The sequence below is a fragment of the Hetaerina americana genome, unplaced genomic scaffold, assembly GCF_022747635.1.
Source record: "Hetaerina americana unplaced genomic scaffold, ioHetAmer1.1.p SCAF_1, whole genome shotgun sequence".
In the NCBI taxonomy this organism is placed as follows: domain Eukaryota; kingdom Metazoa; phylum Arthropoda; class Insecta; order Odonata; family Calopterygidae; genus Hetaerina; species Hetaerina americana.
The window spans coordinates 76508047-76531624 of NW_027286069.1; the positions used below are offsets into that span (position 1 = coordinate 76508047).

The window sequence follows — 23578 nt, forward strand, 5'->3', positions numbered from 1 at the left end:
TTTTATTCAGGTTAGAAGAACTAATAATCTTTGCAAGGATCTCACTCCATTTGACCATTAAAGGAAGGGCGTTGTTTGGCTAGGGGAAATCAAAGGTCGCTTTAAGGAATTCCCTTCATGCTGAAGACATTTTTCTTTCCGTTTTTTACTGCTAGCACCAACTTCTGGAGAGGAAGGGCTAAGGGCCACGGCCTATCGAGGGGAGGGACGATCAATGGCTGTTAGCGTCACCCATCACGGATGTCTCGTCTGATGGGTTGGATGGAAAAAAATATCTCGATCGGATCACCCGGTTACCCAGTTTCCTGCTTCCATTGCAAAAGGAAGTACCGGAGAAAAAGAATAGTCCTCGGCACAAAGATGATTAAAGGCTTTCATCATTCCGCCACAGAAATACTCTTGAGATCCGACCGTGATTCGTCGGAATGAACGCGAAAAAAAATGATCCTCGGTCGGAATGCATTTTCGATAGAGGCGAATAAGCAATTGTGCACGACAAACGACCCACCCGAATGGCATTAGCATATGACCTTCGGGCTTTGGAGAGACCACGAGGATTATGCGATCGATGAAATTTACTTTTATTTTATATTTTTTTAAAGTTTTCAATCCACGGAAGTTCTTGTTTAAAACTAGAGCACCGCTATGACCGACGTAGCGATTTTTTTTGACGGACGAAGCCTCATCTCGGGAAGCACCCTCTGGGTTTCATTGTCTCCCGACGAATGCTAATCCATATTTTTACTCTTCCACGATTGTCATTGGATTTAACTACCCGAGGACAGCGGAGTGCGGATGGGAGCGCTTTCGGTCGGAGTGCCAAAACTGAATAACAAAAGCATTCGCAAATCATCTCACACTCGAGTCCTGTTCGAACACCCCGCCCTCGGCTTGGTTACTTGTACGGACGACTCAAGAACCGTCACGCACAATGCTCGACCGGGATGAATGATTCCGTTGGGAAATATTGAGCGGGTGAATTCCAAGATTTCTATTCTTTACAGTCGTACTCTTTTTATAAAGACCACGTGATGCAGGTACGATACGCTGTTAGTTGCAGATATTTGAAACCGATTAATATTCACAAATAGCCAAAAAAGCCTACTTCAGCAGAAGGAAAAATTGTATGACATGGCTTTTAGTTTGGATACAGTGGATAAAACGAATCTTATTTTAAAAATTATGGGTGAATTTCTAGGAAACTCAGCAAAAGTGCAGTGCATAGTGACTGGGGTAATACTTCATGGTTTAAAATTGAACATTATTTACATCATCATTCTAGGAGTAAAAACTTATGTTCTAAAACTGTTTCACCTGCCAGAAGCTAATTTAAGAATAAAACCAAAATATTTATCATAACGATCGTGTTCTCGTTTTATAAAGATAAAAGCTTTATGCAAAATAGACACTCTGCAGAAAATAAATCGACGCTTTTTTAAAAGTACTCAGTATTCCGTGATGATATGTACCTCGCGTATTTTGTACATGAAATCTGAAAATGCTCAGATGAGTTTGAGAAAACTTCAACCCCATGTTTCCACTTTACTTTAGAGGGCTAAAATAATAGTAATCACGGATTCATTAATTTTGTTTTGCACCTTTCTCGGAAATTTGATATATCGCAAAGATCTTGGACCCGTGAAAAAGTTACTAAAACTACCAGACTTCATCGTAATGGATACTGAAATTTTAAAAGCTCGAAAATGGGGTTGAGCCACACTACGATCTTAACTCTAGGAAAGTCATTGCGCGCCAGCTAAAAAAACCCATACCCAAGGTAGGACTCGCGACCTTCTGTCATCCCATTATCCTGCCATAATTTGTATTCCATTTGGCTGAAGTCTAATTCCGAAAATCTTGTCCAAAGGTGAAAAAGGTGACATACATGTTTACGGTTATTTAAAGAAATCTCTCATCTCTGCCCATCTCCAAAACTCAACCATTCCCTGGAGACCTTCCCCGAATTGATCCAGACCAGGATGCCGCAGCAAGACGTCATTGGCGGAGCGGATTCAGCTTCCAACCCCCAACCCACCCTGCTTCTCATACACCCTCTATATTAACGCGACAACCGATAAAAAATGTCGGGTCGAGTGAAAACTAATGGAGTGTCCGGGCGGGCGGGAAGGTCGTGCGGGTTGGGTGTGCCCTTCCGACAGTCGGGGGCGACAAAACTCTTTCCCTGACCCCCTGGCAGCATCCTCCCTTCACCCAACGACCCGTTCACCGCCTAAGTACATGTCCTCCCTCTCACACCACAACCTCGTCATACTCTCACATTCCTCAGATATCTCTCTCTATTCCTCAACCCTCCCACCAAACTCTCCCACCCTCAACCTCTCGTTCCCTCCCGCCCACCACCGACCTCCTTTGCCCGTCTGACCCTCCGGTCGTGTCCGCGGAGGCTCTTTGATGTGTGCGTGGGAATGGTGCGGGGAGGGGGGGGGCTCGAACGGCATTTGCGCGGCCGCCCACGGTAGAGGATAAGGCGGATTGGCCGGCCGCTGTAGGGAAGGATAAGACACGCAGTCCAGGGCTCCATCCCTCCACTCCTCCTCGTCCCCCTCTTCTCGCCCAGCCGTGTGGGTGCGATTGCATCTACCCGCCGCCGACGGAGATTTGAGGTCGCCGCCCCCTCTCCGGACTCGGTGGGAGTTCGTACTGGGCTGCCCACTGGGTTTGGAGAAAGGGGGAAGGGGAAGAAGACACGCTAGCAGGGAGAAGGATGGAGAAGATGAGGTGGAATGTTTTGGTGGGACTAGCCGGGGTTTCGGTGAGGAGGTGATCGCCTTTCGGTTGGAGGGTGTGTATCACTGGAGTTAGGGTGAGGAAAATAAAAGAGTGACGACACACATCGACCGTGACTGGATGTTTAGGTCTGTTGGACACCTGCGCTGTGAGATCGCTTTAGGAACTTATCGGAAAAAGGGCTTTGTACTTAAAATTGCTCTGTGTTGACTCCATATTGCGGTCTTGACTAAATCAAGTACGAACAGTTATTGATTGAAAAGCCGATCGTTTTCCTATGCACAGCATGGCCATTTAAAATCATCATGCAGGTGTTGACGGCCAATTACTATCGAGAAAACTAATCATTAATGCAGAGTTACAATAGGGAATGAGAAAAATAACATTTTTTTGCTATTGCCATCATTGCCATTCCCCAAAAGCAAGTTAATATTGGATGAAGGCTTGGGAGAAATGGAATGACGGATGGTTGGTTAAAGGGGCCAAGTCCATCATATTACAGAAAAATACCGTGCGTGAAGCAAAGTCGATCATAAATAGGAAAATAAATTAGTATGCACTAGAGGAATCTGCCAGGGAGGATTTACAGCCTATGCATGTTTTACTGATAAAAGAGACTAAGGAAGGTAATAAATTTGCTAATCGTTGTACAAAAGCCAACGGATGAAATTTAAGACAGCAGAAAGATTAGGAACTGAGGTATACAAATATAAGAAGATATAATTTTAGTTTAGAACGCGGTAAAATGCACATAACCGATGGTTGGCACAAACATATTGACTAAATGAAACGATTGTGATAAATTTTATAAAAAAGAGGGGAGAAATTACCTGGAGAGGGTGAGACGCATAAAAAGGCTATCTTGAGAAAATGTGACTTTCCGTTTCAAGAGATGTTTCTGTAAAGCAGGGAGAGCGGATCACTGACTTTTGTACTGGAAGCTTCGGTAAACGTATCAAAATCTGATGAAGTAAATGGATATTTTTTTGAAATATGAAAGTAACTATGCCATAGTGCTTTAAAATTTCCTTTAAAAATCTTTGGAGAGTTAAATGATGAAAAAAATGAATATTTTAGAACTCGAAGTTTAAAGAATGAAATTATTTTACTTTCGAATAGTTTCGTTAGACTGAAATATCTACACGTACAAATGCATAGAAAACTAGTGAAAATGAATCCTTTTTTATCAGTGGATTGCTAAGATTTAAGCCCATAAAGTTTTCCAGCAGATTTAATTTTCACAAAGCTTCCAACTCCAAAAATTAACAAGAGGAAAACGAAAATGTTACCCAGAAAAATCATACCCAAGATATAACAATTCATTGAACGAATTTGTTCTCAACCTACGCGACTGTTTTTTTTAGCTAAGAGTCATGTTCCTCCACCCCACCATACCGGTTAGTACTAAAATCTAAACCCTAGGGCTACTCGCTTCCTTTAATACCGATGTACCCACTACGGGCGGAGCAAATGACACTTTCCCCTGCCCACCATATCCCAAGCACACCACTATCATACCCCTCAACCCGGCACAAACGGAATCCTCACCATTCCCGAGCGCTGCCGCCGAGTGGATGGGTGCCCCGGTATGACTAGCATTCGGCCACGGCCTTTCTGCGGGCGGAAACGGAGAGTCCTGAATCGCGGGACTGCCCGCGGATCGTGTCGGTCGAGGGAAGCGCTCCCCCCCACTAGCCCTCTCCTTTTCCTCAGGGCACGATCCTGTCCCCCACCCCCGACTTCGCCCAACTTGTTGGGATGGGAAGCGATATATTCCGAACTCTGGGGAGAACGCGTCCGGGAAGGGTTGGGGTAGGGAATCGGTGCGGCCGCGTTTGTCCTTTTTACGCGAGGGGAACAGGGGGAAGGCGACCGGCAACATCGTCGCAAGCTCCGTGAAACGGGTAGACCGGGGGACAACACAACGTGGTGGAGTGGCGGAGGCATCTCCTCAGCGGTCAGTCCATTTTCCGTATCGCTGCGTTTACTCCGGAAGCTCATCGGGCTCGCATCGCACGGACGCCCGTTGCTCGCGCGCGCTCCATCCCGAAACGAGACGCTTGCCCACTTCCCTCTGTCCCGAAATTGGAGGCGAATTTGCGCGCACGGCTCTGCGATCGTCAAATTTACGACCTTCCCGGTCGTGCGGGGCGAAACTGGCGGTGATACATACTATATGACCGACAGTGGCAGTAGTGTTTGAGTTTTTATTCCCGTGAGTGGGAGAGTAGGAGGAGGAATCGCGCAAGGAATTGGAAGTGGTGCCGTAATCTTTCGCCAGATGGGGAGTATTCCGTGCATCCCTCGGACCGTGTAAGGGCAGCACATCACACTTGAAGACATACAAGACGTTAGATATCCCGATCGTAAATTATTTATATATATATGAAGAATTCTGCATGTCCGGGTTTTCACCGCGTTGTTGTTTGAAGCCGACAACAGTTTCGCCGAAGTTTCATCCGGCGTCTTCAGGTCGAAGATCTTCTTCGACCTGAAGACGCCGGATGAAACTTCGGCGAAACTGTTGTCGGCTTCAAACAACAACGCGGTGAAAACCCGGACATGCAGAATTCTTCAAGCCACCGCCGCGAAAATCTACGCAGCCATTTATATATATATTATATACACACACACACACATATATATATATATATATATATATATATATATATATATATATATATATATACATTAACCAATAACACAGTAATCAATCCGGAGGTAGGTTATGGTAGAATTCACCCATTACTAAAGCCGACGGCGTGCGAAATTCACACATCAGGGTAGGGGAGCCAGTTCCTTTACCTGTGTCGGTAATGGTTTCCCGGGAAGATCTGGTACCCGAAAAACCACATAGCTTGGGTGGAGCTGCAGGTGCCCAGATATGTCTTACCCCGGTATGACTATGAGAGAATGAGCAGTTCCGTTCGTAGAAGAAGGTGGTTGTGGTACCGAAAATATATACTACCAAGTATATACTCCCTACAACTTGAATTGGCACTAATATTTAACTAATGAGTTGATAAATACGAGTGCTATAATAATTATGTCAATTTTCATGAAAGTGTAGTGTTGTCACGGAAACAATGAGAAATATAAGTGATCGCGTAATTGTTTTCTCATTTTATTTGCTTTTCAAAGTAAATACTTGTTAAAAGCAAGTATTTCTAACTTTGTATTAATGTTAGCATTACACAAATTTTTCATTATTAAATAGTAGCACATATTGTCTATTTATTCTGAATAAGAGGCAGATTGAAAGTTGATTGCAAAATATATGGCCAAAAATAAAATCACGATACGATCAACCAATCTCCAGGAATAATATATATATATATATATATATATATATATATATATATATATATATATATATATATATATATACTTTTAATTACTATTGAGATCATTAAACAATCAGGAAATGGATAAAATGTGATTATAAAGTGGTTGTAATATTTCTTTTTGGGCATTTAGGTAAATTGGATTCTGATAATTAGAAGTATCTGGGAAGGAAATGGATGGTATTACTTTTAAAATTTGGAAAATTGGAAATAAATTAAAAAAATGGAAACATTGGCTATTTAGAGAAGGTGGAAAATACAAGTCCTAATAATATAGATATTTCTATTGTTTTTGTTGTAGTCTTAATTGAATTCATATGAGCAAGGCAATAGAAAGGATTTCTCTAAAGGTATCAAAACAATCCAAACTATAGTCATCAGCCCGAAGTTCGCGTTTGGTGAGTTTTGATGAATCTCCGCTCAAGCTAAGCCCTATGAAATATATAGTATACTCATTAATGTTGAGTTAGTTTCCTTCCTCGTGCTGCATGCGATTTTCCACGAAGTTAAAATGAGAAGGGTTAGGTTTTAAAACTACTGACTAACTAGGTAGTTTCGTCGCTTACATTTGTCAAACGGCATCACTCATATTTAAAACTCAAATCCTAGATAATGTTCTGTACGCTTTACCGCCTAATGTTATCATTTAAGATATTTAAGTAAAAAATATACAAAATTCGTGCCCGTGACAGTATAAGACTTGAGATTTTCGTTAAATGAAATATCCTAAATGGCTTCCGTCACGAGATGGAGCATTGTGTTCTACGCCCATATTTAGCGGGTATCAAAGAGAGTTTCAATGGAAAAACGAATTGAGGATGTAGTTATGGTGGAAAGAACATTGTACTCGAAGTTACATGGAATTTTAAACAAGCACAAAAATTTGTGAAGAATGGAAAAAATAATTTATTTTGGATCAGCAGAGAGTAATGGAATTTTGGAAGAAGGAAATGGAAACACGGCATAACATACAAAAATACGAAGCTATACAAAACGAGATGAAGTACTTGGGAGAAAAGTCGCTGTCACTTCCCAACTTTCATATGAAACACACGGAAAATATGTGAGCCTCTGAGATGAAAGTGAGACACTTAAGACTCATTAGACCGAAATAAGAAAACGTAACAAAAACTTTTATGAGATACACTATTTTAGAAGGAATGGTTCTCATTCCAAATATGGTGCAATCATTAGATATCTCGAATGTATTGGAGGCATTAAAACAATACTTCGGACCCTCAAAATATCTGCAGATTTGGCTACTCAGGCAAGCACGACAAATAGAGTACATCACTGACTTGTTCTTCCCTTGCGAGATTCGTGATCAAATCCACAGCTTGATCGACAAATCCAACAAATGTAATCGAAACACTGTATCCGGTACTTCCTTCCTTGAACAAGTAATGCTCACTGACAATTTCGAAATAAAAGGCTCGCGTGCCCACAGACCCATGCAAACGCTTAACCAGTATGGCTTAGATATAGAATAATTCCCAATTTCATGGACAAAGGTATGAAAATACTTGTCTTGATCATCGAATAGTCCGGGAAAGGAGAGGAATACAGATGATATTTCTATCCGGTAATTGGCACCTCATCGAACCACTTCGTTTAGCTGAACATGGATTATGCGATCATTCATGATACGAGTATTATCAATATAGTTCTTCGTGAACTTTAACAGGAAGAAAAATTACTGCTGGAATATAAATACTCATCTCTATTTTATAAGTATTTATGAAGTTTCACAAATGAGCAGTTTTAATGCGGGGCTAACTGATGAGGATACACAATTTCAATCATATGAACCCTTTAATCTAAAAAAGTAAATATAAAACAAGATCAAATTGGAGAAAGTACTGTGCGTCACCTCAACATATATCATTCCCACTTCACCGGTCTTTTTTCTTTCCTTTATTCCACGAATGCAGCAGAATTGTACCATACAATTTATGTGTTGCTGTGCGAAACAATTCATTTTTGTGCAACGGCCAAATATTGTGGGCGACTAAATCAAACTAAATGAACGCATCAAAAAGAGATGGACAGACGAGTGAAAAAATACATTGAGGTGTAAATGGAAACGCAAGAATAATATAGAGCAGGACAAGCCGGTGGCAAGAGGCAAAAAAGAGACGTACCCAAATGACTCTCAAACAACGAAGAGTATTGACTTGCATCTGAAGGGTGAGCGAAAAGGTGGGGGGAAAAGTTTATTCGGAAGGAAAAGACGGGGTATCGGAAGGATGTCAAGAGGGGAAAGGGAAAGGGAAAAAGGAACGTTTGGGCGATTGCGGTTGCAAAGGGCACGAGGGGCTTGTTATAGCGAGGAGGGCCGCGAGGAAAAAGGGCCTTCTCGGAAGGGTATGGAACCAGATGGGCTGACTTTTAGAAGCTTCTAGAAGGACCGAGAAGACTTGTAGTGAATGTACTTGGGGGCCTCGGCTCGTTTTAACTTACTATACGAACTCTTGCTCAAGTTTATTCCACATTCATTTCACCGTGGCCATCATCAATCAACATGGCCTATCAATCTTGAGGATCGGTTCGCAGCTGGCCTCCACCCTATCCTTATAATTTCCCAATCTTTTTATCCCTACATTTCTCCCTACGATTACATTTTCCGTCACTTGCTTCTCGCTATTGATCGTTGACCCCGACTCGTAATCTTTTACGCTATATTTCTTTAAATTATGGTACTTCGTTAATTCTCATATCTCAGGATGCGCCGAATCAGTCTCCCTCTTAAAAGATTTCTCCATTCACGCATCCTTCAAGGAACTACAGCAATTATTCTGATCTGATTGGATCAGTCACCCTAGCCAATAAGTTCTACAATGAAATGAACCACTGAGATATTCGAATGATGATTAATAATTAATTTCTTTTGACCAAATAAAGTACACCACCGTCATTGAAATTAATTTTATTTCATTCATGGAGAAACTAGAATAGAAAACAAACATATGAAATGCTTTGGCATCGCCAATTTAACTTCTATAATTGCCCGCGAGCTTTCTCACGTACTCCTCTTGCGGGCGTTTCATTGTAAATTATCAATATGATTCTGGAATTTTTACATTTACCCACAATTATTACACGAAAATGTGGCACTTTCCGGAGAATGAGACCAATTTTATGATTACTTTGGAGACTGATGAATCAAAACTGTCTTTGGTCAATGTACTGCTTAGTTTTTGAAAATTTAATTCAGTATAGAAAATCTTTTCCCAGAAAAATTAAGCATGCATTGGTGATGAATTATTTATTGTCGACAAAGAAAACGCTTCTTTCTTGAAGAAGTGCATATAAATAAATGGAAAATCAAGCTTCCTCTATAGTGTTAAAGTTTTGAATGTATTTTTACGATATTTTTATATTGTTAGGAGTTACGTACTGCGCTTCCATGAAACAGTTAACTGGTAAAAATATTCTAGCATGGAAAATAATTTAATAACATCTAATCAAGCTGGGTCACATTTTTACGTCAACCGCTTTACCACAAACTTATTTCCTAGATATAGCATGAGGGATAGAAGGAAATATTACTCTACATGACAAGAGATATGAAAATTAATCAATTCACAAAAAAAAACAAAAGCAGCAAACAATATCCGATATTGGACTCAATAAACCTTAGCCGGGCAAAATATAAAGATTTCAGCCATGAGATGGGATTCCCTAATTCTCTTCAAGTTTCCACGGAAGGGTGAAACATTGGGGAGCCCTTCTATTTTATGATGACACTACTCAATTCCTCTTTTTACCCGGGAGTCCGGGGGCAGTAACGAATGAAATGTGGATGGCGGGCATATTATGTCCCTTTGGAGGTCAAACTTAATTTTTTCCCTTGCTTCCCGCCCCAAAAACCGGCGCGACCGCCTCTCCCCCCACATCCCTCCCTTGATCCAACCCATCCCTCGTGGTACACATCTCCAGCTCGTTTGCCGCGAAATTGGATTTGGAAATCCCTGCAAATGTATTTTAAACGGGAACTCATGCCCCTTCCACTCGTACGAACCACCCTCCCGGGCGCCTCTCCCTCTTCCTTGCTCACCTCTGCCGGGCCAACCCCACCACATTGCATCTCTCCAACAGTTCCCTCCATCCCCTCAAACCGTCCCACTCTCCCCCCCTACCACGGTGTGTAAGCGCAGTCAGTACTCCTCCCACCACCCAGAACTCAATCCTCTCCGCTTCCTTCACCATAATAAGCGGTAATGCGGTCGGTTCGACCGCCGTGCACTCCAGTTCCTGGTTTCCCGGGCACAGTTCCATGCCTGGGCCCAAAGGAAATGGACAAATGAGGGATCTTATTCCGGTATTTATCCTGCGGATTCATAAAATCGGGATCCCGGAAAAAACATTACGTGGTAGGATGAGGGAGTGTAGCGGGGGAAGGAAGAAATGAAAGGCGTTAACTTCGTTCCTACCGGCTTTTGAATTCCCTCAGACTCGATAAATCCTATTGCGGTACTGCTTAAGGCTCCGCAGATAACTTGGTACACTCAAGAAAAATAGCTACTTTCATGACACAAACACCCACTCTTCCTGTCAAGTTCCGGGATTTGCGGAAAACATTTTGCTCAAAGCAATGAGTAATTACAAGTTATTGAACAATCACCGCTGGACGCAGCCATCCCTGTGAAAGCCACGGGGAAATATTTTTTACTCATACTGTCCCTAAATATAAAATCTTTTTGATTACAAATATTTTCTATAATATAGTTACCACTTGATTTGTAAATTAAGGTTTTGGTGAATGAAAACGAAAGATGTTGTAACGTATTTATTCTCGGCTCAATCAGTGTAACGTTTCGATTCTCATTTGTTTCCACAACGCACCTTCCTGCTCACTTAATATTTCCGGCGTTCTCTCTCCTCCCCTTTCTCGCCAACCATACAATGTGCTAAGAAGTTGCACTCAAGCTAGGGCTTGGGTTCCCATTCCCGAGGTCACAGGGTGTGACCGCCAGGTGATTTCCGTGGAGAATGCGACCGTTTGGTGATATTTTTATAGAAAACAATTAAGAAAAGGGAACATAAAATAAAAAATAGAAACCCGCTTGATCTAATTCAAGTCCGAGACCGGCTCCGTTGAATTAGGATAACATTATTTCACTTATACTTAGCGTCTTCTTCCCATAATCTCAATTGTCTGAATTACTCCACATTACTCAAGCAAAACAAATAAAATGGTGTAGTACGAAACTCAGACATTGGATTTTGCATAGTTAGTTCCTAGCAAATATGTTTGAAAGTAAAGTTGAAGGAATTAATGAAAGAACCGAATTCGTAAGAAAAACATGGCACCAAAGATGGACTTGACATCACACTCGAACTGGATGGAAGGAGCAATAAAGGCGAGTCATGACTATTACGAATAGAAGTACATAATAGGTTTAACAAAAGTTAGAAGAAATTTCTTGGGAAATAAAAACATTAAGTACCGACGCTACACAAAAATATTATCAGAGAAAATTTTGGCACTGCTAAGTTTTTCCCCATATCCCCTTACTCCGTTAGAACTGTTTCAATTCTGGTCTAAATAATGATGAATTACCAGAATAGCCAACCTAAGCTGGTTCACTCCGGCGGGAAGAGTGGATTTTCTGCATGGAGTCCACTCGTTGCAAGAAACTGGAGCGGGTAGGTACTTTAAAAATAAGCATGACTCACGTTATATGCACTGACATAAAGAAAAAAGGGTTATGGCTTTTCAATGCTTTTTCACCAATCTGGAAGTCATTTGGAGAGATTTGATTGGTCCAAATGATTGAACTGTGACGCAAAGATTTTAGCTGTTTCTTAACCTCATACTTCGCGTATAAATTAACGTTGGATACTCCGAATATGACCGTTGCCGATGGAAATCCTGAGTTGAATACAATTCCATTGGCTCCCTCGCATCTCTTTTCGGCTCGGCATGGTACTAGGAGACAAGTTTTACACCGCTAGTCAAAATTCCGCCCTCAGCATGAGTGTATCTTGAGACTTTTGCTAAATGATAATGAAACATAATGGTCCTAATTTTAATCAATGTTGGTTTTTATATTTTTAGATGGAAAAATACTTTGAAAAGAAAATTAAGAACAATTGATTGTTTTTAGCAATAATCTCTTGTGACAGTATTCTGGCAACTCGCCGTGTAGTTTAAACAACGCTAGTGCTAATTTGACACCCCGAAGTTATATTTTTGAAAAATGTTTATTTTTAAAAACATTGTGAAGGCTGAGAAGTTGCTTGAGAGATTATAAAACTCTTTCACACTATAACAATTGACCGCCATAGCGCCTCAAGCATTCCTACATGCAACAATAATACAAAAATTCAGCATTAAAGGAAGTAATTCAAATTTAGTCATTATTTGGTATTTCATTTAGACCTCGCGAGGTATTGCATTTGTGAACAAATGGTGAGGTCGTTTTTAGCGCCATCGCAGTTCCGTTGAATGCCATTTTCAATAAAACTTTGGTTCAATAATCCGTTTAATTGTCAAATCAATTTTATTAATATTATTATTGGATAAATCCACTCCAAAGAAAAGTGGATAATAAACTCAAATTCTGAAACAGACTTTTTTGGTGCTAAATATTTGCTCCCAACTAATTCAATCAACAGGTGTGCCATCTTTTCGGTATATTGAGTCTTATCTCTCTAATCGAAAAATGAAAAGCGTCGTGCTATAAAAATGGAAGCCTAAGTAATATTAGCTGAGCACGTAGCGGAACAAGGGTAACCACAGAATCAAAATGTATTACTACCATCCCTGCTTATCCACCTATTCTGAGAAAATATATTTGTCAATGATATTTTTAATATGCAGAGAAAGTCGCTTACTTAAGGTTGAGCGATGAGACTTCTAGCGTTTGAAGTTCAGATGAGTTTCATTGATAGTGCTGTCCTTCGAAGTTATTTCCTTCGTCATCTATTGAAAGTAGTATTCTTGCACACACATTGTGAAAGCATCTGACTACTTTGAGTGGATGGACACTCCCAAGTTCACCAAATCGACAAGTCATACAAATTTCTTGTCGGACATATCTTGAAATTTACGCAGGATCCGAAGTTTCATGGCAGGAGTTCGGCATGATACACTTAAGTGGGGCAGCGGCCGCATTAATATGTGACGATGGTCTCAGTATTTTGCTTGGTCTAGGGACTTGGTCAACAGACGCTGGTGCACAATAAACGTCCTTCGAGGTTTCTCAACTAGTACAAACACTCGCAATAACATATGCAGTTGATCTCGTGGGAAGGAAGAGAACATTTGTGTCTAATCTGAGGCCGCGGGCTAGTATACAGTCTGGTTATTATGGTACCTTTAGGTAACATAATAACCAGACTAAGAATTAGGCACCTACCTGATTCGGCTCCGGAAATGCCACCATTCATTCTTTGACCTACTAACATCGTTGACCTATAAACAATGGTTTAGCAGTCAAATAAAATATCGAATTTCAACAAATGAATGAATAAGAAGTGTAGGACACGGAAATTAGTCTCAACTCCATATGAAACTATGAAATGATAAATAAAGATCGCGGAAATATGATGATTCGCGTGAGCAACGGATATTGTGATTGAAGCAAAATAACGCTGTACTTCTTTAAATTATGTGTCATGAAGAAATCGACTACTGAAATTTACTACAAGCATTACTTCCTAACCTGGATAATAGGTGCCCATTGGTGTGCCAATTTAGGGTGCGAGCATCAGTGGAAGCAGATGCGGAATGGGATTGGAATATATGAATTGCCTTTTAAGTTACTGTCATCTCGTTTTTATCGCTGATAAATGTGTTAATTTTCTGAACACTCGAGCATCTACGAATTAGTTTTATGCTCAAAATCCGATCAGTAATCATAAAATTGTGACCGTATTGCTTAAAAAACTTTCAGTCTTTATTATTTTCTTTATTTTATTTAATTTATTATTCAGTTTGGTTTCATTAAGGAAATTTTGCGTATGCGGGTGTCACATGAAGCAAAAAGGTCGCTAACTTACCTATTTATAGCAACTCACATATTTTCCCCAGGGGGAGCCTAAAGGAAGGGCACACATCTTTTTGAAGCTGAAAAGAGGGCATTACATATTAGTGTTGAATTATATTAATTAGGCGAAAAGTGCGTGACCTGAACCTTCGAAGAAAATGAATTCCCATAATCTCTGTTGAACTCTCATATCCTTTCGCTTATGTGATTAACACTGAACGCTTGAAATGGTATAAGGTTTTAATATTTTAGAAAGAAAACCGTTAAATGCTCTAGAGCCGGTTTTCCATGGCATTAAATTTCACATAGCGAAATGGTTTATTCAGATTTTCCAGAAAGGGACTAAGTAAGACTACCGATAATTATGATTGACTCCTATTACAACGAAAGTGACTACGAAGGATTGTGAGTTCGGTGGAGTAATTTATTTGAAAACATGTTGAAATAAACGCCAAAAGAACTATCTCTAAATTGACGAATTAAATAATCCCTGTCCAAAACGTAGGAATAAGGAATAAATCTGGCAGAGGCATTATCTAAAATTTATGGATGAACGTTTAAAAATATGAACGTCACGGGATAAAAAACATGTTCATATTAACATCAATCTAAGTAAATTTCATTTTATATGTTTGTTTAAATTCAATTAATTTTCGGTAGTTAATTCGCTATACAGGAAGTAGTCTATTTCACAAGTGTAAACTATGTTTTGATTTTCTCTGAAAAACGAGGGGCATAACTTATTTCGAAGCCATTATTAAACGTGGAGGGTGATATGCTACACTTCCGTTTTGGACATGACATTGAATTTAACGAAAGAGCGCGATTTGATAAATTGATTACATCGTTTTTTAAACCATAAAATTGAATATTATTTGAATTATTTATTTTTGGTTAATAAAAATTAAAAAAAACCCCAGCAGTAGGTTTCAGGGAATCATGTATACAATCGAAAAACATAGGAATGACCTCATAACCTTTTCTTGGTTCATTCATTTGTTATTCATCCCATACCTATCACGCTGTTTTTCTAATGTGCTCAACAATGATTATACAAACCCTTGGCTAACAAGCTAAATACAAACTTGATCATTCGCAAAAATAGTTTATTTTAGGATTACAGAAAAGTCTTAAATACACGCAGAAGAGCCTTAAAAAGTAAATTTATTGGCCAAAACGTAGCATGCAATAGGTGAAAACCTTATTACCATTTCTATGTTATAACATTTTCATCAGTCAAATTCCTCTTTGCTTTCATTCCCTTTGCATTCAAGTATTAGTTTTAGTTGCTGGGTTATTGCCGTGACGTTACTTTCGGTAACAATGATTAGTTCTTTCAAGATTTTTATTTTCTTTTATTCAAAATGCGATGCATCATTATAGTATAATTGTTTTATATATTGCGTGATATCGATACTATAATTTTAATATCCAAAACTACCGGATTGAGCTTTTTAATTTCAGCAGTTTGTTTATCTTCTATTATACATTTTCTCGAAACTCCGTGTTTGTCATACAATTGATATACACTCAAACTGCGATCACGTGACGTGACAGCCATTAGAGGTTAATTTTTCAAAACTGCCATATCATTTTGATAACATTTACATTCCTATATAACCGTTCGTATGATTCCCGCTGTTGATCTCCCATAACTTGTTGGCGTAACGAATTCAAGTTACGACCTCCGATTAATAAATTATACCGGTCAAATGAGTGTGTCATTCAAATAATGTCCGGTGAAACCGGACCTCAAGACTTTTATAAAAATACAGAATGACAGAGTCTTCTTTCAACATCGAGGGTATTATTATTGCCCCAAATTATACCCGTATTAATTGGTAAATTCGACCTCTGGAATAAAATTTGAGAGATAGACCCGGTCACGGTCGTATTAATAAACTAAATCTTCCCTCGGACGATGAGCAATCATGACAAAACCGAACTCAAGCACCCATAGGTTTTTATTTAAAGACAAAAATTTAATGATTTAGTCAAACGTACCAATTATAACATGATACATATAGATAGGTCTGTGCATGAGTGTTATTAATATGAACAAATATGTATCAGTGTGTATGTATGAACTAATATTTGTTAATATATGGATGTAGAGATACGCTTCAATTATTTTTTTGATGCGATGTTGAACTTAGCGATGCACTACGATTGGACGAAATGATTAAAATGTTAACCATAAAAAGCCTTAATTGATACCCTAGTTAACATGCCTCTGCCCAGGGTGGAAACTAGGACAAATGACATGGATCATGTACGAAAGGGGTCGTCGTGGGGAAATTTATGCAAACCTGTTCGATGGAGATCCCCCTTTACAATAAGAAACGCAAGGTGAACTCGGAGAGCAGGGAAAGAGGAAAGAAGAAAAAAAATCGCATCTATTTATCTTCGCGAGAGAGAAGAACATGATGAACAACGCATAGGGTGGGGATCTCATTTGTTGTGTTGAAAAAAAAATCAAGAATTCAGTCGGAGTTTTCATTTTTACGTTCGCTGGAACGGTTTAGCGTGCAATTAAATCCCTTCGTAGGGCGGTGAATTCTTCTGTTGGAATTAATTACAGTTGGGAGAGAGGAGAGTTTGGTAGTAGCGGAGCGTAAAGAGTTGGGATGAACAACGTTGCGAATCGATACCTTGGAACGTTCCGATTTTGTCCACATGAACTACTCCCATGTAGGTGATGCTTTTCTAAGGTCCAGTTTGATCGGCAACTCGATGCATTAATTACTCTATGCATACCGCTACATTTTTCAGAGCAAATTCTCAGGAAGATGCGGAAGAAAAACCATGAGTGATGGAGGCTCTATTGCGGTAGCTCGAGAATTTTAAGCAATGGATGGACAATTTGTAACACAAAAGAGGTTGAATAAACTCATATTTTATCCTTATAGTTTAAGGTTCTGATGATTTCTGGGAACCGTTACATATAGTCAGGGACTTCAAAAACACCTCCAAAAGAGGCGAGGGGCAATGACCCTTCATGTTTCCTACTTCAGAGCTTTATACTTCATAATTTCCAGCACCTTAAACCTGCTTTAAGATTGCATGAATAAATTAAACAGTGTTTATTTGTATGCTGAAAAATGTGCACGTATGTCATCTCATCTTCATAGTTTCAGGTTAATGTTCGGCTTGCCTTTGTTTACCCTCTTCAGCATCCCTTCAACATCTAAGTTCCCATGGGTCTCATTTTGATTAGGGTAAAAAAGAAGTGTATATTAGTCCTGGTGTTGGTTATAGGTATGGTGATCCAAGGCTTTTGCGTTTTATGTGGTGGAATTTTACTTTGGGCGTCTGAAGTATTAGTTTCAGTTTGGGTATTGGCGATTTAGTAATTTTCATTGATGAATCGTCCATTTTAATCTGGCTCTGGGGGAAGATAATATGGAGAGTTTGTTATTGATGGCGGAGTTGTTTGAAGGAAAAGAAATAAACGAGTAAAATGCTATATCTGTATGCGTCAAGGATGTGCAGACTGTAACTTTACTTTTCATAAGGGAAAAATTATTAAAGGAATGAATAATTTTGCCCGGTGGTTTAAATTTGTCATCAATGTCAAATGTCTATAGGGCGTTGACGATGGAATTTGGATTTGATTTTGTTGCGGAGTGAAAACTATGGGCTTCCAGGAGGAAACGAAAAAAAATGGGCGAAATACCAAGCTCATTGCGGAGCTGTTTAATGATATCGGTGTTCCCCATAATCGCATGTAGGGTCCGTCCAGAAATTATATCTTGTCAAAAAATATGCCAGAAACATGAGATTCGGAATATTTCCTTTTACATCAAACGCGAAATAAAAAAGTGAAATTCCTATGGTGACACTCTAAAAAACCACCCATTCCCGCAATGATTTAGCATATGAAACGACCTCAATGCTGACTTATAATCAAGGACTTTGTCTCATGTTATTCATTTAACACAGATTATTTTCATTGTGCTAATGATTTTTTATTCTGAAATTTATTCAAATGAATTTTATTCTAATTGAAGAATATCTTCACGTTTAGACACATGCAAAGTAATCCCATCGTTGGTCCCTTCAAAGTCGAGGAAACAAATACATTTTATTCTAGTGCCAAAAAAATGTTCATTTAATGCGTAGTTTGCTACAGGAGAAAGCGCGTCATATCTCACTCCGGGCAACCCGTGGGAATTTCACAGATACGGCAATAAGTAGAGTAGGGAATATTTAAAATGAATTCTTGGATTTATCTCTGCAAAGACGGGTAAGCGTCGCCAGTTTAATATAATTCAACCGTTGAACTAATTGATTCAACCTATCCTTATTACGCTTAGAGATATTTATCCGGAAACACCACCAAACCAAAGGAAGCGAGCGGGAAGAAGAGACGAATGGTCTGGGGGAACAGAGTGGTTCGATTAGTACCACAACTCTCTCTTTCTCTACTCGGCAACCCTCCTCCCAACCGCGATAATGGCGGTGCAGGCCGGTCTCTTTTCCTAGCTGCTGACGGTGGCGGGCCCCCTCGACCACCGTTTCCACCCCTCTTGACTCGCTTCTCTTTTTAAATTTAGACTTAATTGACGACGACATTCCCCATCCCCGCCGTGCACCACGGCTGGGGGGTGGGAAAGAGGCACTCACCGGTCTCTCTCACCCAGTAGTTTATTGACTTGGGCGACGCCTCCACGTAGCATTCCAGCGTGACGTCCGTGGCGAGCGGGGCGCCCACCAGCTGATTGGGCACTTGTATCACTGGGTGGACTGCAACGAGGAACAAACGAGGGCATTAGAGCGATGCTATGGTGGGGGAGAGGTGCGGAACGGGGGAGGGAGGGAGAAGTGGGGGCTGGGAGGGGGTTGGTGGTGGTGGTCGACGTCGAGTACGCGGAGCAACCGGGAGGCGGAAGGGTGAAAGGTGGGCTGGCGGGTCACGACCTGTAGGGGGGGGGGGGGGAGAGAGTGGGCGGGGTGGTACGGCGCAGCGGTCCTAGGTTAAAGGGGAAACGAGGGTGGGAGACCGGGCGACGGTGGGAAGATCGGCAGTCCTTCAACAAACATCCAGTGTCCCTCTCTCTCTCTCACCCGGCGGCCGGAGCAGGGAATGGCGAGAGCGGTAGACGGCCGGACGCATCGGTGCATAATACTCAGGGGCGACGAATCGATTCATCCGCACTTGTCAACAACTTACCGGCGCGGTTTTGGCGTGCGTAGAACATTATTCGCGTGCCGTTGGTTTGATTCCTCTTTGGTAAAATGAAATTTTGGAGCACACGTCAAACTATCTGCCTAAAGCCAGAAAATAAGGATCAGCTAAAAACCGAAAATCCTCCAGATATGAAAAAGTGTTTAGAAAAGATATAAGAGGCAAATTGAAAGAATTATAGAAAGAATTAAAGAGTAGACCTTCCGATTATTGTTATTAAGAGAAAACTTCCATCAACGTAGGCTTTTGTTAGATTTAACGGCTGCAATGCTACATTTATAAGCCTACCGTAAACATTATAAGTAAGTACTCCAGCAACTTTAATTGTCGCAAAGCATTCTTTGGTTTGGCAAAGCATTCACATAACTTCCTCCCCCACTTTTTTCCGTCCAAAATGTCCATTCTTACGTTTTTTTCTATCCACAAGGCTCTTTTCCAATATTCTTCCCTATACCATAGTCTTCAACGTTCCATTGCCACTCAAAATGCCCTGCATACTTTTTTTCTGCTTTCACCGTTTTTTTCTCCTAGCGAGCTACTTTCTAGCTTTACCACACCTTGAACTTCTTCATTTGGGTTTCCTTCTCCACGGAATGAACAACTCCACCTTTCAGTATCCTTTCCAGATATTTACCCTCCTTCTCCACGCCCATTTGTAATAATCCTTACAACTATCCCCCCTCTCATGCTACCTAGTTACGAGGAAATTCAAAAGTACCCACCATATTAAGGTTTTCATTAGCCTTTTATTAACATATATACCAACATTTGTCCACTTACTAACTCCATTTTCTTTGTAAAAACCTCTTCACTTTTTGCAATTTTCTTTTTTTTAGTTACTGATTAACCCACTCTCGACTAAAAACACTACCTGAAGAGGTGAACTGTTTTGCCGGCTCTAATTTCTAGACTCCAACTTTAATTTTCATCTCCATCTTTCATTTTCTTGAACATATTATTACTTCGTTTTGTTATAGCTGATTCTCACCACATGTCTATTGCGTGTATTCCATAAAATATTCAGGAACGATTGGATGATTCCTTGGCAGTCTACTTAAACGTAATATTGAAGGGAATAGATTTGCTCAAAACACAAGAGCTTCGAGTTTGTTTTCAAAACAGGGAAATAATTCTAACCCAAAAATTTATCAGAAGATTAGATCGTTACTCATGTACAGGGTGCGTGCCAAAAGTAACGCAATTGAATTTCTCTCGCCACTTGTATTAGTCGAAGTGGAATCAAACTACTTTAAAAAGAGGAGAAAATAACGCTAAGCTTTGTCGGAAAACCAGTCTCAGTGCTCTCTAAGCTGTGGAAGCGGCAGGACGTCAATTATTGTAAACCTCAGAGAGCCGACCTTGTCACGAAAGACCTACCGAGGGAAATTTCAAGTAAACTTTTGCAACGTATTGAAAATGAACCTGATTATTTGGACAAAATCATCTCTGACAACGAAACCTGGGTTTTTGAATATGACCCAGAAACAAAACGCTAAAGGTCTGAGTGGTACACTGAAGCAAGCAACCAAGCAAGAATGAGCAAATAAAAAGTGAAAACAATGCTCATTGTCTTTTACGATAGTAAAGGAGTGGTCTATAAGGAGTTTGTTCCTTAAGGACTGACAGTTAACGCTGCCTACCACGTGAATGTGCTGGAAAGACTCAGAAAAAGGGTTATCAGGACGAGAAAAGACATCTCCGCTACTTGGCAACCTAATCACGACTATGCGCCTTGCCACAATGCGCTGCGAGTCAGCGAGTGCCTGGCCAAATACCAGGTGCCAATGCTGCCACTCCCTCTTTAGTCCTGACGTCGCCCCAGTAAACTTCTTTTTGTTCCCTTGGATTAAGGTAGCCCGAGAAGGAACCAGTTTTTCGTCCAAAGAAGAGATCCAATCAGCCGTGACGAAGACCTTGCGAGAGGTCCCCGAAGACGTCTTCCAGCGCGCGTACCGATCAGATTTGCTGAAAAACATATGTAGAGGTCCAAGGACAGTAATTTGAAGAATTTTAAGTGTTTGTGCAAATATGTTCAATATATTACTTTAAAAAATAATTGCATTAATTTCGGAACGCTTATTGGCAATGATGCATCGTTTCTGCATCAGTTTATAGCTAGTTTTTAGGATCAAGGTGTGAAAAAAATATCTAACGATTTAAATAAAACAGTCGTGACAGCCTCCAATTCGAAAGGGATGTCCTGCTGTCTTTTATTGACAAAGTTACGCCGTGAAAAATGCATGAAAGAGTAGTCTGATATAGTCCTGATTATAAAATTTCGTAAATATTATGATATAATTATCAAATACATACATATATAAGGGCATATAAATTTAAAAGGGCACTCACATTGTAGATTGCTTGAGCTTTCGGCCTTCTCCGAGGCCTTCTTCAAGTAAGACTCTGTTGTCCTCCTCGGGATGTTATTTGTGTTCCATTCTGCCGTCCAAATATTATGCTGCTCGTGTGAGTATTTCTATATCATCGCAATCTATATATATACATATATATATACATACATATATATACATATATATATACATATATATATATATACATATATATATACATACATATATATATATATACATACATATATATATATATATATACATACACATATATATATATATATATACATATACATATATATATACATACATATATATATACACACATATATATATATATACATACATACATATATATATACATACATATATATATATATATATATACATACATATATATATATACATACATATATATACATACATATATATATACATATATATATATACATATATATATATACATATATATATGTCACCCATGCCAGATAGGTCGAAGGTTAGGAGCCAGACGAAAGGTAGTCCACGCAGCGTCTGTTCCTCAGTGAGGCGGCTGCAATGGCGTCTGACCCCAGTGGGGCGGCCAGTAAGTGATGGTGTCACGTTAAAAACACTATTGAGGAAGGCAACGGGAAACCACCTCAATTATCATTCCCAAGAACAATGTGATGGACAATAGAGATATTTTGAGTCCTGGCAACCACGGGGCTCGGCCCAATCGGCCGTGTGTCGTGCCCGGCAGCGGGGGAGGCAAGGCTTCCGCGGTCGTCATCCCACGAAACCCTTGCAAGGGAAAACCAGCAGCAGCAGGACAGAAGACGCAGGAGAAGAAGACCAAATTAGTTAGAATAGGAACGTGGAATGTTAGGACAATGATGAGGACGGGGAAATTGGAGAATGTTAAGCGAGAGATGGAAAGGGGAAATATAGATATTTTAGGTCTATGCGAGGTGAGATGGAAAGATAGCGGGGATTACTGGAGTGATAAGTATAGAATAATATACAGCGGTGGGGACGAGAGCCAACGAGGGGTCGCCATAGTATTAAATGAAGAGGTAGAAAGAAGCGTAGTCAACATAGAGCAGGTAACGGATAGAATACTACTAGTGGAGATAAAAGCAGAACCGACGAACTTAGTTATTATCCAGGTATACATGCCACCGAGCAACCATAAGGAAGAAGAGGTCGATAGGATATACGATCAGTTAGAGGACATGATTGCATGTGTTCCTGCAGGGAAACATTTGATAGTGATGGGGGATTGGAATGCGACAGTAGGCGAAGGAAGAGATGGTGATGAGGTGGGGGACTACGGTTTAGGCACGAGGAATGACCGCGGGGAGAAAGCAGTTGAGTTCTGCAGGAGACAGGGGTTAGTTATCACCAACACTTGGTTCAGACACCACAAAAGACGCAGGTATACATGGAAAATGCCAGGTGACTCGGGAAGATATCAGCTAGATTATATCCTGGTTAGACACAGGTTTAGGAACAGTGTGATAAATTCCCACAGCTTCCCGGGAGCGGATGCGGACTCAGACCACAATTTAGTTGTTATGAAATGTAGCGTACGTTTTAAAAAGATAAGGCAGGGGCGGCGAGTTAGAAAATGGAATGTAGAAGCATTAAATGGGTTGAAAAGAAAGGAATACAAACAGGCGGTAGAGAAAATCATGGAGGACGGTAAAGAGCTAAGTACTATTGAAGAAAAATGGGAATGTATCAAAAAAGGGTTGTCTAAAGCGGCAAAAGACACTATTGGAGCCGTTAACGCTAAAAGGACTCGTAAACCATGGATCACGGATGAGATGATTACAAAAATGGATGAGCGGCGAAAATGGAAGAATATAAATACAGAATTAGGCAAAATGAAGTACAAAGAATTGAACAATAAATTGAGGCGGGCAACAAATAAAGCAAAGGAAGCATGGTGGAAGACGCAGTGCGAGAATA

The 23578-nt window shown here is 40.2% G+C and overlaps 1 protein-coding gene across 1 annotated transcript in view; it reads right to left on the bottom strand.

The window, feature by feature from the left end:
• The window catches only part of LOC139686704 (lachesin-like), an 873842-nt gene that overhangs the window by 49040 nt on the left and 801224 nt on the right, over window positions 1-23578 (bottom strand). Inside the window, exon 7 of the mRNA XM_071583748.1 lies at window positions 18713-18832. Coding sequence (XP_071439849.1) covers window positions 18713-18832 — 120 coding nt within the window. The remainder of the gene's footprint in view (window positions 1-18712; window positions 18833-23578) is intronic.